This window comes from Miscanthus floridulus, unplaced genomic scaffold, assembly GCF_019320115.1.
Source record: "Miscanthus floridulus cultivar M001 unplaced genomic scaffold, ASM1932011v1 fs_702_1_2, whole genome shotgun sequence".
NCBI classification, from domain to species: domain Eukaryota; kingdom Viridiplantae; phylum Streptophyta; class Magnoliopsida; order Poales; family Poaceae; genus Miscanthus; species Miscanthus floridulus.
In genome coordinates this window covers 45,959-60,000 of record NW_027097135.1, presented here as the reverse complement: position 1 = coordinate 60,000, position 14,042 = coordinate 45,959, and the positions used below count along the sequence as shown (strand labels likewise).

Here is a 14,042-nt window from a genome sequence, read left to right as displayed (position 1 = left end):
GTAGCGACACTTATTTAGGGACAAATGGAGTATATATGAAGTTGTGTAGTTCCATATATGAACAACTACATACGTAATATGTTCCATATACATGACCCAAACACCTTTAATCCGTTGGCCTATATATGAAGTTGTGTACTTCAAAAAAAAGGCAATGAATAATTGTATGCCTATATAAGGAATCTAGTATTTTACTTACACTAGTTGTAGCAGGCTTCATTGGAGCGAAATGTATTTTGAGTTCTGAAACCCTGGCATTTTCTGTGTATACAATTTCTGTGCGTTTGACAGTGCCCATTGCCATAGTAAGTTCTCCCGTCCCTCCAACAATGCTCCACTCACCATTGATTTGGGAAGTCCCAGACAACTGAAGTGTAGACCCAGTGAACCTGTGTTGTGCACAGACACATAATAAAATATAAGAAAACTTTGCATTATAAAAAAATGATTACGTATGCTACATGCAGTTAACCCCAGCATAAAGTTTTCTCATCAATATATATCTTGTGGTATGCATGTTGACAGAAACCTGAAAATGCGGACAAGGCTTTTTCTTGAAAAATAGCCTGGGAATTGAACAAATGTTGTGCAAATGAATGTGTGTACGTACTACTAAAGAATGCATCATTCTCTGTTAGCTCACCTTTGGTCCACGACCACTAATAATCCCAGGGAGTAGTGGAACACGAGATTGGGAGTATGGGCAACTTGCACACCAGTACCCTGCAGATGTCCGACGATGTTTGCATCAGGACCTGGTCCATCGGCTACAGGCCAGGAGAAGACCCAGGTTGTGCCCATTTTTGATCCACTTGTGGTAGTTACTCCATTAGTGTTTGGTCCAGAATACACCTCCTTGTTTGTGTATAGGGTCATCTTAAGCTCACGATATTGAGGTGGCGCACGAGGAGCAATGGCGCAATAGGCCATGGTGGCTAGCGAGCGTGTTCACAGTAGGGGAGAAAGTTAAGACGGAGTGTGTGTTATTTGGATCGGAGGGATGGCAGCTATATTTTGCTCTTTACTTGTGTTTTATGAGAACTGTGGAGGAGATGTGCTGAATTTATAGATGGCCACAACGCGCGCGATTCTTATTTATTTATCGGTAATGCGACAAACAGGATGTCTAACACCAGCGACTCCTCTCCGGACGCTTGGTGTAACGTGCACCACAACTTTACCTCACTGCCGCACACACCACTCGCCTAAATGAATAAAAAAACAAAATCAACACCTGCTCGCCTCGCTCCGCACGCGTTGCCTGGCCAACGAGCTCTTCTCTCTCGTGCTTCCCTGCTACTCCGCTCTCTCTCTCTCTCTCTCTCTCTCTCTCTCTCTCTCTCTCTCTCTCTCTCTCTCTCTCTCTCTCTCTCTCTCTCTCTCTCGCTTGCCCATCCCGGTGCGCGCCCTCCCCCACCCCGACGTCCTCCTCCCCCACCCCGGCGGCTCCTTCCACCACCCCGGTGGCGTCCCTCCCCCCACCCCGGCGTCCTCACCCACCGGGAGCCTCCAATGCCGCAGATCTGATAGCCCTCTCCCCCACCCGGTGAGATCCATAGAGCACAAGTAAGATCCTTGGAGGTGGTGTGGTGTTGTTGTAAGGGAGTGGGCGGCTCTCCCCCACCCCAGCGCAGCGCCCTCCCCACCCCCGGTGGCACCTTCTCTCACCTCGACGACCAAGCTCCCCCCACTCTAGCGGCCATGGCACTCCTTGCCCCCCATCCCCCATCGTCACCGCCGAGCCAAGCCCGATACTGGTGGCGCTGGTGCTCACGTGTAGCTGTTCGCCGCCGTCTCCGACCCTGACGGCAGGAATCGACCGGCCTAGCATTCTCCTCCCATATGTTGCATGTGTATGTTTCAAGTGTTTTAGGCATTTCAGATGTATATTGCAATTATTTTATATGGATGTTGCAAAAGTAGATCGGGGCATGTTGCAAGTGTTTCAGAGGCATGTTGCAAGCATTTGTTCAAAATATTTTATCTGTTTCCAGACATATGTTTCAATCATTTTGATATGGATGTTGCATATGTTTTCACACATATGCTGCAACAGTATATTCGAAAATGTTTGATATTTTCAGTCTTATGTTGCAGTAAGTGTTTTCATGTTGCAAGTTGCAAGTGTTCTATCTGTATGTTGCATATGTTTTCACACATATGTTGCAAGTATATGTTCCAGATGTTTCATCTGTTTGAGATGTATGTTGCATTCAAGTGTTTCATGTTGCATGTGTTTCATGCTGTTCGGATAGTCAGGGGTCGCTGGGGAATGGGGTGCGGCGAGTCGGTGGCCGACGGACGTGGGGCACTAGGGGTCGGCGGTCTGGGGCATGGTGGGGTGGGGTGCGCCTGTGGGGGCGAGGCAAACCGATGGGGATAGGGGCAGGGTGCGTGAATGGGGGCAGGTCAGGCGTTGAGGTGGGCATATGCTTATCTGTAGGCTCGACCGCACGCGTGTTGTTGGGCCTACAAATAAGCATGGTGAGGTGTGTATTTTTTTTATTTGTATTTTAACATTTCAGCAGGAATTTGCACCGTCCAACACTAAGCATCCAGATCGGATGTCTGGGCGCTAGCAACTCCATTTTTTATTTTATTTTGTTTTATTTTGTTTTATTTTATTTTTTATTTTATTTTTTTATTGTTTTCTTTTCTTGCTTCTATTTATTCTTTTTTTCTTTTCTTTTTTAGATTTCTATGTTTTTTCATTGTTATTTTATTTTTTCTTTCTATTATTTCTTTTTAACTATACTTTAATATTTATTTATTTTTATTTTTATGCTTTATTTTTCTTTCTATTTCTTATTTCTTTTTACTCTCATTTACCTATATTATATGATATACATATGATGTTTATGTAATATATATATGTGATGTTATATGATGCATTTTGTCATGTTCATATAGTATACATATGATGTTTTTTTATGTATTTTGTGTTGTTCATGTATACATATAGTATTCATGTACCGTATATATGTGATGCTCTATGATGTATTTTTGTGATGTTCATGTTGTACACATGTGATGTTCTATGATGTATTTTTTTATGTTCATGCAGTATATATGTGATGTTCTGATATAATCTGTCATGTTCACGTATTATACATATGATGTTATGTGATGTATTTTGCGTTGTTCAAGTAGTATACCTATGATGTTCTTTGTGATGTTCTGTAATATAAATGTGATGTTCTATGATGTATTTTTGTAATGTTCACATGGTATACCAGTGATGTTTTATATATTTTTGCGATGTTCACGTGTGATATACATGTGATGTTATGTGATGTATTTTTATGATCACGTAGTAAACCTCTCCCCCACATTATTTTTGTTCCTATTTTCTATTTTTTCAAATAACTCTATGATATATACTCGCTCTTGCGTGCTAGGTGCTGCACTCTTCTGTGTGAGATACGCGTACCGCACTCTTCTGTGTGCGAGTATGTGTGGTGGACTCTTCCGGATGAGAATAATGTGGGGGCGACATGAGGTAGGCCAGATGCAACTAAGCGCAGTGGGAAACTATCGGCGCCTTGGTTCACACTGGTAGAGAACAGAGCTCTCAATGTTTCCATCACCAAACATCTGGTAAAGGTCAAGACCAGCCTCATCAATAAATTCACCAAGGTGATCCAAATCGACATCCGGAGGTATGTTTGCCTGATGCATTAATCCTAAATTCGAACCATATTCATTACCAACAACTAGCGGGGGGACTAATTGGTGCGATTGTTGTCCGAGTTGGGCAACTCCTTTCCCTGCCCGATTCTTTTTCTATGCCGCCTCAATTGACTTGGTGAGAGTGCGGTCATAGTCCGTTAACGTTGATTTGGACGGCTTACGAGATTCCCGCTGTTGTTGCTGGTAAGAAGCCACCTTTTTTCTTAGAATATCTGGAGCTACGAAGAAGTACGGTTTCTCCGAGTTTCTCCTTGCTTCTTGATTCTTTTTAAGTTTGTCATAGAATCTGGACATATCTTTTTTATATGCATCAGTTCCTTCTTCCTTCTCTTCAGATATTATTTTGGGAATAGCCCTTGGTTTCATGGTGGCTTTCTTTGCCGGCGGGGACTGGTTCTTCGTTTGCGGGGCTGGCCTCTTGCTAGCACTTGGCTTCTTGGTAGGCGGGGGCGGGGGAGGCGTTGGAGACCTCCTTGGAGGTGGTGGCAGCGGCGTTGGAGACCTCCTTGGAGGTGGCGGCTGCGGCGTTGGAGACCTCCTTGGAGATGGTGTGGATGCAGCCTCGCCTTCCAACACAATGTCATCGTGCAGAGCACTATGATGATCTGACGATTGAACAATTGGATTTAGGTTGGGGGAGGATCTGCTACAAAAAAAAGGAATGCCATATTATTATGAGCAGATTGTTAATTATTTAAGCCAATATAAATTAATGATGTAGTGTTTTCATCCGCACCTATGGTGAGGTAGTTCAGGAGGAGGTGGAGCCGACATCCCGGGAATGATGATGTAGCGCTTGCGCCATAGAACGAATGTCTTCTCTGCTTCTCCTAGAGTCTTCTCGCCATCACCTCCAGGAATGTCAAGAGGCAAATCACTAAAACCTTTTTCAGCTTTATCTACCGAGATGGTAGCATATCCTTCTTGGATTATATTCCCATGAATCCTTGGTGTCTTGGTTCGGTCGATAGGATTAACAAGACCGATAGCCACCTTGATTGTGGAATTCCCCTTTAGAATGTGTAGCTCACACGATGTACAAGGTTCAGTGACATCATCCACAGGGAAGCGCAGTCCTATGTCCCCTTGATTTGGTATCTTCGTGGAAGCGCAGCTGCTTTTCAACTGAATAGATTGGCTAATGTTTATTCCTGGCTCTGATGCCTGCTTGCTTGCACTCACTGCTATTTGCACTTGCCTTCAGATTTCCTCCTGCATTCTCGCTTCAAGGTTTTTTTCCTGCTCCTGTGCTTCACGCACCGCTTCCTCCAACCTCTGGAGCCGCTGTGCCTCTTCTTCCTTCTTTCTCTAGCGACTTCTGTAGGAAGGTCTGTCCTGAGGGATCCATGCTCCCACGAGACACTTCCTTTGCCTCTAGTTTGGCCACCATGTTCAATAGTCCCGATGGCGTATGTCAGCTCATCCTTCTCTCTGTTGGGTTTGAACGCACCACTAGCAGTAGCTCTCTGAGCATAAAACAATCTTTCTGCTGCTTCTTGCAGTCTTGCACCATAAACGCACTTCCCTGTCTCCTGGTCCAGTGTTCCCCCATGAGCGAAAAACCAATTCTTTGCACGCTCTCCCCACTCGAGTGATTCGGGTGTGATACCCTTGGCAAGAAGGTCTGCTTCCATTTTGTTCCACTTCTTAATGGCAGTCGGGTAGCCACCTGATCCCAAGTTATGGTGGTATGTCTTCTGTTAGGCATTACGTTGGTTCTTTATCACCCGACTCACACCCTCTTCCGACGTCTTGTACTGTACAAACTCATCCCAATAGGGCCTCTGCTTTGAGATCGGGCCTGGGATAGTAAAATCTGGTGCTATGTTCTTCTTGACATACGTCGTGTATAGGTGTTTCTTCCAAGTCTGAAACTGGGTGGCCATCTTCTTCATTGCCCAATCCCTAACTCGCTCCTTCAATTCATCACCATCTATTATATCATCATAACCATCTGTTTGGAGCGTGAAATGTACCAAGACATCTTTCCAAATTAACGTCTTGTCACGATCGGAGACAAAACTGATATGAGGAGCATTGGTCTTCTTCTTCCATTCGCGGGTACTGATCGGGAGCCGGTCTCGTACAAGGTAACCACAGTGGTGCATGAATTTCGTTTTATTTGCCCCCCCGGTTCGCCTGTATCCACATTGAACTCCGAGATGATGAAGCGGCCCTCCAATGGCTTTTTGGGACCTTGAACATTTTTACTCTTCGTTGTAGTTGTTGATGTCGATCCAGAGGGCTACAAAACATAAACATTATTTTTAATGTCATGAGCACACATAAGACATATGATAATTATATAGCTAATAATAAAAAATATATACTTGGCCAATATGTTGTTGCTCATTTTGTTCAAGAGCTAAGTACTGACTCCCGTCATCTGCATCCTCTCGCACGTTATTTTTAGCACCATCATCGCCGGCAACTTGAGTGCCAGTGTTGATCAAATTCATCATCAACTCCTCCTCATCCATGTTTCTCGGGTTGGCCATCTAGCTTCAAAAAACAAAACCAATATATAGTACGTCAAATCTTTGCTTACATGCGTAAAATCTACGAACAATATGCATTATTAAATCTTGCCCCTCGGTCACGGACGCAATTCAAGGGTGGCGGTGCTCCGCCGTATAAACCCTAAACCCTAAATGAGTAGGTTTTGATGGGTGAAGGTTGGTTTGCATGATAAGAAGAATCAGGAAGCGAGTAGGTTTTGGCGGCGGTCCCGCCTGAAACAAAAGGGGGGGCGTCGCTACGCATTAGGTTTTATTAAACAGAAAATAGCGAGCCTCGCCTAAAAGAAAGGGGGCATCATTGCGCGTCAAGTTTCTGAGAACAATAAACGATGAGCCTCGCCTAAAAGAAAAGGGGGGCGTTGCTGCAAACCAAAGTGACAACAAAATCGCACTGCATCCTGACTCGTCGAGTAAACAGCTCCAAATAATGTTTACAATGATTGGAACCCTCGAAGAGGTTCACAACAACACGCCAAAAATGATCGAACGAGGGCAGTGGAACCAGCCTAAACCCTAGGGCGAATGAGGGCGGCGGTGCTCCGCCGTATAAACCCTAAACCCTAGGGCGAATGAGGGCGGCGGTGCTCCGCCGTATAAACCCTAAACCCTAGGGCGAACGAGGGAGGCGGTGCTTCGCCGTATAAACCCTAGGGTGAACGAGGGCGGCGGTGCTCCGCCGTATACATAGAAACGCATGGCGCTTATAGATGGCGCGTATACACTGGATTTTTTTCTGTTCCTTTGGCGCTTTCTTTCTTATAATAGTTAGCGCGACAGAGAATAATGCCCGTCTGAACGCCGTGTGTGACGTGCCATGAAAATTAGTTAAGTATACGTTTGGGTTTGTGATCGATACACACATTTGTTGACGTACGTACGTATGCAAACCAAAGTGACAACCAAAGTTTCAGTAGCTACTGTATCGAGCCATGAGTGAACTTGCCATGAGTGAACTTGCCTAAAACAGTGTGTTTCATGCATGGAGATGGAATAAGGCGGATCCGAGCAAGCACAGCGTGCTCCTCATCATCGATCTGTTGGTCACGGTGTAGCCTAGAGATGGAACGGAGCAAGAAGCGTATACCTTGGGAATGGAGGAGAGGAAGCACAGCGTATACCTTGGCGGCCTCGTCGTCGCACCGTGTCAATGCGGCGAGGGTACGTACGGTACCGGTGTGGCCGCGCGTCTAGCGGGGGTGGCCGGGCAGCAGTGGCGCCACGAGGTCGTCGGCGCGCGGGGTGGCGTGGGGACCGCGGACGCGTGTGAGGCGGTGGCAACGATCGACGTCGGGCGGGGTGGCGGCGGCGTCCTCGGTGTGGTGGGCCGAGTGGCGTGGGCGCAAGGGGAGAGGAATCGGCGAAGAACGCAAGGAAGAAGATGGCAGTGGTATATATATGCCACGCCCCTTTACTCCCAGTGCCATCCCCCCACCGGGAGTAAACGTCCTTTACTCCCAGTGCGTGTTACCAACCGGGAGTACTCCCGGTTGGTAATAAGCACCGGGAGTAAAGGTTTTTTTGGCGGGCCACGAAACTGCAGCCCACCTTTACTCTCAGGTGGGCTTCCAACCTGGGAGTAAAGGTGGGCTGCAGTTTCGTTTCCTGCGTGTTTTAAGGAAATTTTTTTAATAGAAATGCAATAGTCTTGTTAAATACATAGTAAATTAAATAAAAGGCATAAAATTATTTTGTTAAAAATATGGATTTTCTTTTTCTTTATTGCACATAGGAAAAATCTATAACCTAACTTTTTTATTTTTTGTTACAATTATAAAACATAATGTAACTAATATTTATTATTTCGTTAATGCAAAAATGTAGTGTTTAATTAAAATTATTAAAATTATTGGTTTTGGACAGGAAATTTGTTTTCACATCATTTTAACGTTAATATTTTAATTTTTCATCACTCAATATCCTAATTTACCTTTTTGAGAGAGAAATCCCACCAAATCAAACATTGATTTAATTTGAAACATGACATAATAAACATCTGAATTCACAATTATTACATAATATCTCAAACACACACTACATTAAATCACTATATCATCAAGTGGGCACAGCAGTGAACTTCTTCTTTACGTATGTCCCTTGGTTATGATCGCGTCGTAACCATGGTGTGTCCTCATCATTTACCAAGATGCTAGGGTCTTTGTTCGCTTTGAAGGGCGGAATTCGGTCATCCTTTTCATAATCTTCTGACATGTCTGACTTGTCCTCAATTTCCACGATGACTCTTTTCCCTGAAAGAACTATGTGGCGCTTTGGCTCTTTGGTTGAGTCATTATCGTTTTTCCCTCTTTTTGGTTTGGTAGACATATCATTGACATAGAACACCTGATTCACATCCTTGGCAAGGACGAATGGTTCGTCTTTGTACCCAATATTACTTAGGTCTACTGTTGTCATTCCATACTCGTTGTCTACTGTTACCCCGCCTCCGGTCACCTTGACCCATTGGCACTTGAACAATGGGATCTTCAAAGTAGGTGCATATTCTAGTTCCCATATTTCATCTATGCGTCCATAATATGTCTGCTTATTCCCATTCGGGTCTGTGGCATCCATGCGGACACCACTGTTTTGGTTGGTACTCCTTTTATCTTGGGCTACTGTGTAGAATATGTTCTCATTTATCTCGTACCCTTTGTATGTGACGATATGCCATGATGGTTGCATAGCCAATAAATACAGTTGCTCATGGATGCTCTCATCACCTTGACATTTTTTTCACAACCAACCGCCGAAAGTTTCCATGTGCTTATGAGTAATCCAAGCTTCAGTCTTCCCTGGAAACTCGGATCGTAAGAGATCCTTGTGTGTCTCAATATACGGATCTACCAAAGAGGAGTTCTGTAGAACTGTGTAGTGCGCTTTAATGAAATAATCATCATCCGTACCAATATATGTTTTTCTCCCTAGTGTTCCCTTTCCGCTTAGTCTCCCCTCATGTCTCGATTCAGGAACACCAATCGAGTCAAGGTCAGGAATAAAGTCAACACAGAACTCAATGACCTCTTCTGTTCCATAGCCCTTGGCGATGCTTCCTTCTAGGCGAGCACGGTTGTGAACATATTTCTTCAGGACTCCCATGAATCTCTCTAAGGGGAACATGTTGTGTAGGAACACAGGACCAAGAATGAAAATCTCCTTGACTAGGTGAACTAGGAGGTGTGTCATGATATCAAAGAAGGAAGGAGGGAACACCAACTCAAAGCTGACAAGACATTGAACCACATCATTCTGTAGTTTAGCTAGATCAGTTGGATCAATTGCCTTCTGAGAAATTGCATTGAGGAATGCACATAGCTTCACGGTGGCTAGACGTACATTTGGAGGTAGAATTCCTCTTAATGCAACTGGAAGTAATTGCGTCATGAGAACGTGACAGTCATGGGACTTTAAGTTACAGAATTTCTTCTCTGGCACATTTATAATACCCTTTATATTTGAGGAGAATCCAGATGGTACCTTGATGTTGTTTAAGCATTCAAACATGATTTCCTTCTCCTCTTTGCTTAGAGTGTAGCTAGCAGGACGTAAGTAATGGCGTCCATCATCTGTCTTCTCTGGATGCAGGTTGTCTCTTTCTCTCAAACAACGCAGGTCCTGTCGTGCTTCAAATGTGTCCTTAGGCTTTCCATACACACCCATGAAGCCTAGCAGGTTCACACAAAGATTCTTCATCAGGTGCATCACGTCGATCGAGCTGTGGACCTCTAGGACTTGCCAATAGGGTAGGTCCCAAAATATGGACTTCTTCTTCCACATGGGTGCGTGACCGTTAGCGTCGTTCGGAACAGGTTGGCTTCCATGTCCTTTTCTAAAGATGACTTTCACATCATTGACCATATCGAGTACATCCTCACCGGTTCGGTTGCGAGGCTTGGTCAGGTGGTCTGCCTTCCCTTTAAAATGCTTGCCTTTCTTTCTTACGGGGTGATTTGCAGGAAGAAATCGACGATGGCCAAGGTACACGACCTTTCGACATTTTTTCAAGAATACACCTCTAATATCACCGAAGCAGTGTGTGCATGCATTATATCCCTTGTTTGACTGTCCTGAAAGATTACTTAGAGCAGGCCAATCATTGATTGTTACGAACAACAATGCTCGCAGATCAAAGTGTTCCTGTTTGTACTCATCCCACACACGTACACCTTCTTTATTCCACAAAATGAGAAGTTTGTCAATAAGTGGTCTCAGGTACACATCGATGTCAATGCCAGGTTGCTTCGGGCCTTGGATGAGCACAGTCATCATAATGAACTTCCGCTTCATGCATAACCAAGGAGGAATGTTGTAGATACTTAGAGTAACAGGCCAAGTGCTATGACTACTGTTCTGCTCTCCAAAAGGATTGATACCATCTGTACTTAAAGCAAACCTTAAGTTTCTTGCGTCATTTGCAAACTCCGGGAATTCTCTGTCGATTGCTCTCCACTGGGACCCATCAGCAGGGTGTCTCAATATATTGTCTACCTTACGGTCTTCTTTGTGCCATCGCAACAATTTTGCATGTTCTTTGTTTCTGAACAGACGTTTCAAGCATGGTATTATAGGAGCATACCACATAACCTTGGCAGGGATTTTCTTCCACGGACGTTCGCCCTCAACATCACCAGGGTCATCTCGCCTGATCTTATACCGCGATGCATGGCATACCGGGCATGCATCCAATTTCTCGTACTCTTTGCCACGGTATCGGGACATGTGAATAAATAACCATCCGTACTAGTTGACCTTGCTTACGTGATCATCTCGGCGAGCATTTCTCCACCGGACGGCACCGTACTTGGTCAAGGAAGAGCTCCGATTCTACGAGGAAGGGAACACGGTCTTCCACGACCGTTGCCGCTCTCACTCGTAGAATCAAAGCTCCTCCTTGACGTCCGTTACCGCTCGGCAGAGAACATGCTCGCCGAGATGAACACGGTCCACAAGTTCAACTAGCTACTTTAACCTTCTTTCATGTAAATATGCAAGCTTGAAGTGATTTTGAGCTCAAATTGCTTACAAATGAAAAAACCATATATATATATATATATATATATATATATATATATATATATATATATATATATATATATATAGTGAACAAAATGAGATAAGACAATGGTGAAAAATGAGAGTATGAGATTGGTAACCTTTACAACTGAAGAATCGACGGAGGAATCGAAGAATGGATGGAGGAACAATGGAGGGAGGGAGGAAGCAAGAACACTAGTGCAGTGAGCTTCAAAATATGCTGAGCTCGGGCTCGGGGAGGAAGAAGGAGACGGCGGGATATAAAGGGGGACCTTTAGTCCTGGTTGGTGGATCCAACCGGGACTAAATGTAACTTTCCAACCCCGGGCGCAGCCACGACCCGGGAGTAGACCTTTACTCCCGGTTGGAGCCACCAACCGGGAGTAAAAGTATACCTTTAGTCCCGGTTGGTGGCTCCAACCGGGACTAAAGGTCCCTGCCACCTCTGCCTAGCGCAGTAGCCGTTGGGCAGGGACCTTTAGTCCCGGTTGGAGCCATCAACCGGGACTAAAGGTATCTCTAGTCCCGGGCGTAAAAAATGCCGGACTAGAGCTCATTTTGGCCGAGGATCAAAAGTCTGTTCTCTACTAGTGTCAGTTCGAACGGTCGGACCGCAACACTGCCCCACAACGCGTGGTTCACATGTGATGGGAGTTGCTAGACCCTGAGCGAGAACACGAGGAAACACACGAAAAGGCTGCTGTCAAAGCAACATACTGTATAGCCAAAGCGCAGAAAGCAGGATGACGTGACTGTCTCTGACTTTTTTTTTATGCATGAGTTTTACAATCGATCTCAGACATGCATTGCAATAGAGCACTTGACATGCATTTGCATCCGTCAACGCTCTGTTACAAAAGTGCGCTTTCACGCCAGCATTTGTTTCGTGTTCGGGAATTGTTTATTTTCTAGTCTTGAAATGTAACTTTGTTGCTGCATGACACTGAATTCATCTAGGCTAGCTATGGCAAACAGCTTCATATATAAATGTTGTCAGCAACACAAGCCTGGATGGTGGTGTGCCGAGCACTGACGGCGACAACACCGTGCTCGGTAACAGTAAGGAAGATGGGCCGAGGAGAAGTGCACGAGAGCGCCGGCCCAGTGCTCGAGTCCAAGGCCCAGACTGGGTGTGTGAAGCGTTGCCAGCTAGCAAGGGAGACGTAGGCGAGTAGTATTTGAGCGCTAGCTGAGAGAAGGGGAAAAACAACATTGAGAAGAATTATAATCTGCTATCCAAGCACTTATCTGTTCTAATCGAAACTCCTCCGATTGCCCAATTCCTATGCCTGCTATTCTTCTTCCATTTCTATCTATACTAACTGCTTACATCTGGTATCAGACTTCTTCGATTCTCCTTCCGTGCTATCTCTGATTTTCCGGCTCATCGATCGCTCGCACCTGCCTCAGGTTGTTGAGATTGGCATCGATTTCTTCGATCCCGATCTCTGTAATTCCCAGGCCCGCGAGTGAACTGAGTCGGATTGTTGCGCTGGCTTTCCAGTCGCCGCCGCCACCGCCGCCGCATCCACATTACACTGGATTCGCTCGTCGGTTGGGAGCCATGAATGCCGATTCGAAGCTTCTCCTGGACGAGATGAATCAGCTCTTCGGAGAGCAGAAGACCCAGATCCAAGAGCTCAACAACAAGTTCACCGACAGCAGCGCCGCCATCGAGCAACGGTTCAAGACGGTCGACGAGGACATCGCCAAGCACGTCTCGGCGGTCGATGACTCCATCACCAAACGCATCGCCGAGTGCGACCTCAATTGGGAACGTCGCATCACCGATTCGGAGATGCGCCAGTCCAACCTCATCGCGGATGGTCTTAGACAGGATGTTCGCATTGTTGTTGCTTTACAGTGTCCACCCAACCTCGATACTGCGTATACACTCGCTTTGTTGCAGGAAGAGTTGGGAGAACCATCAAGGAAGAATGAATTCCACACATTTGACCGTGGAGCAAGATTCAAGGAGGCTCCTCGGGCGGCCCTGCCTCTACCTCGGCCACCCCCTCCGCAAGCTGTTCCCGGCGAGAAACCAGTGATCAAGGCCACAGCAACCGTTACTGAAGACAAGTTCACAGCATTGCGTTCACATCGGCGTGCTCGTGGCTTATGTGATGTGTGTGCCGAGAAGTGGTTTAGAGGTCATAAATGTGCTGCGTCTATTCCACTCCATGCCATGTAAGAAATCTGGGATTTCTTCCAGTTGGAAGCCATATCAGAGTCTGAGGACCCGGAGCAGGAATCCACTGAATCTCCACCTGAACAGCTGTTTTTAGGACTCTCACATGATGCCCAGCGAGGCGCTCAAGGCCACCTCACTATACAGTTTCAGGGTACTATTCTGGGATATCCAGTGGCAGTGTTGGTGGATTCAGGAAACTCGGCTTCGTTCATAGCAGCTTCAGTCGCGGACCAGACGACCAGTTATCTCAACTCCACCGCACACCAATGACGGCGTCCGTCAAAGTGGCCAATGGTCAGTTATTTCCCTGCACATCAGTTATTGTGGGTTGTGAGTTTCGCTTGGGAGATCACATATTCCAGCATGATCTCAGAGTTTTGCCACTAGAATCATATGATCTTATTTTGGGCATGGACTGGCTTGAGCTGTATAGCACGATGGAAGTTCATTGGAAGTCCAAATGGCTGTCTATACCACTCAATGGTGAAACGGTGATCCTGCAAGGCTTCACCGCCCCAAATGAGTCTGATCTCATAGTTCAGCTCTTGGCAGTGGATACTCAGGACAACTCAGAGGTGCTTCCGGAATTGCCACCAGAAATTTTCTCAATT

General features: G+C 45.7%; 1 protein-coding gene across 1 annotated transcript; it reads right to left on the bottom strand.

Annotated features, from left to right (window-relative positions):
• Positions 1-199: 199 nt before the first annotated feature.
• On the bottom strand, positions 200-930 carry LOC136532765 (uncharacterized; the record flags this gene model as incomplete). Its single annotated transcript, XM_066525356.1, has 2 exons — positions 644-930; positions 200-389 (listed from the first exon to the last, which is right to left on the bottom strand). Coding segments are annotated over exons 1-2 (477 nt in total), but the record flags the coding sequence as incomplete, so codon positions are not given.
• Between the last annotated feature and the right edge of the window lie 13,112 nt (positions 931-14,042).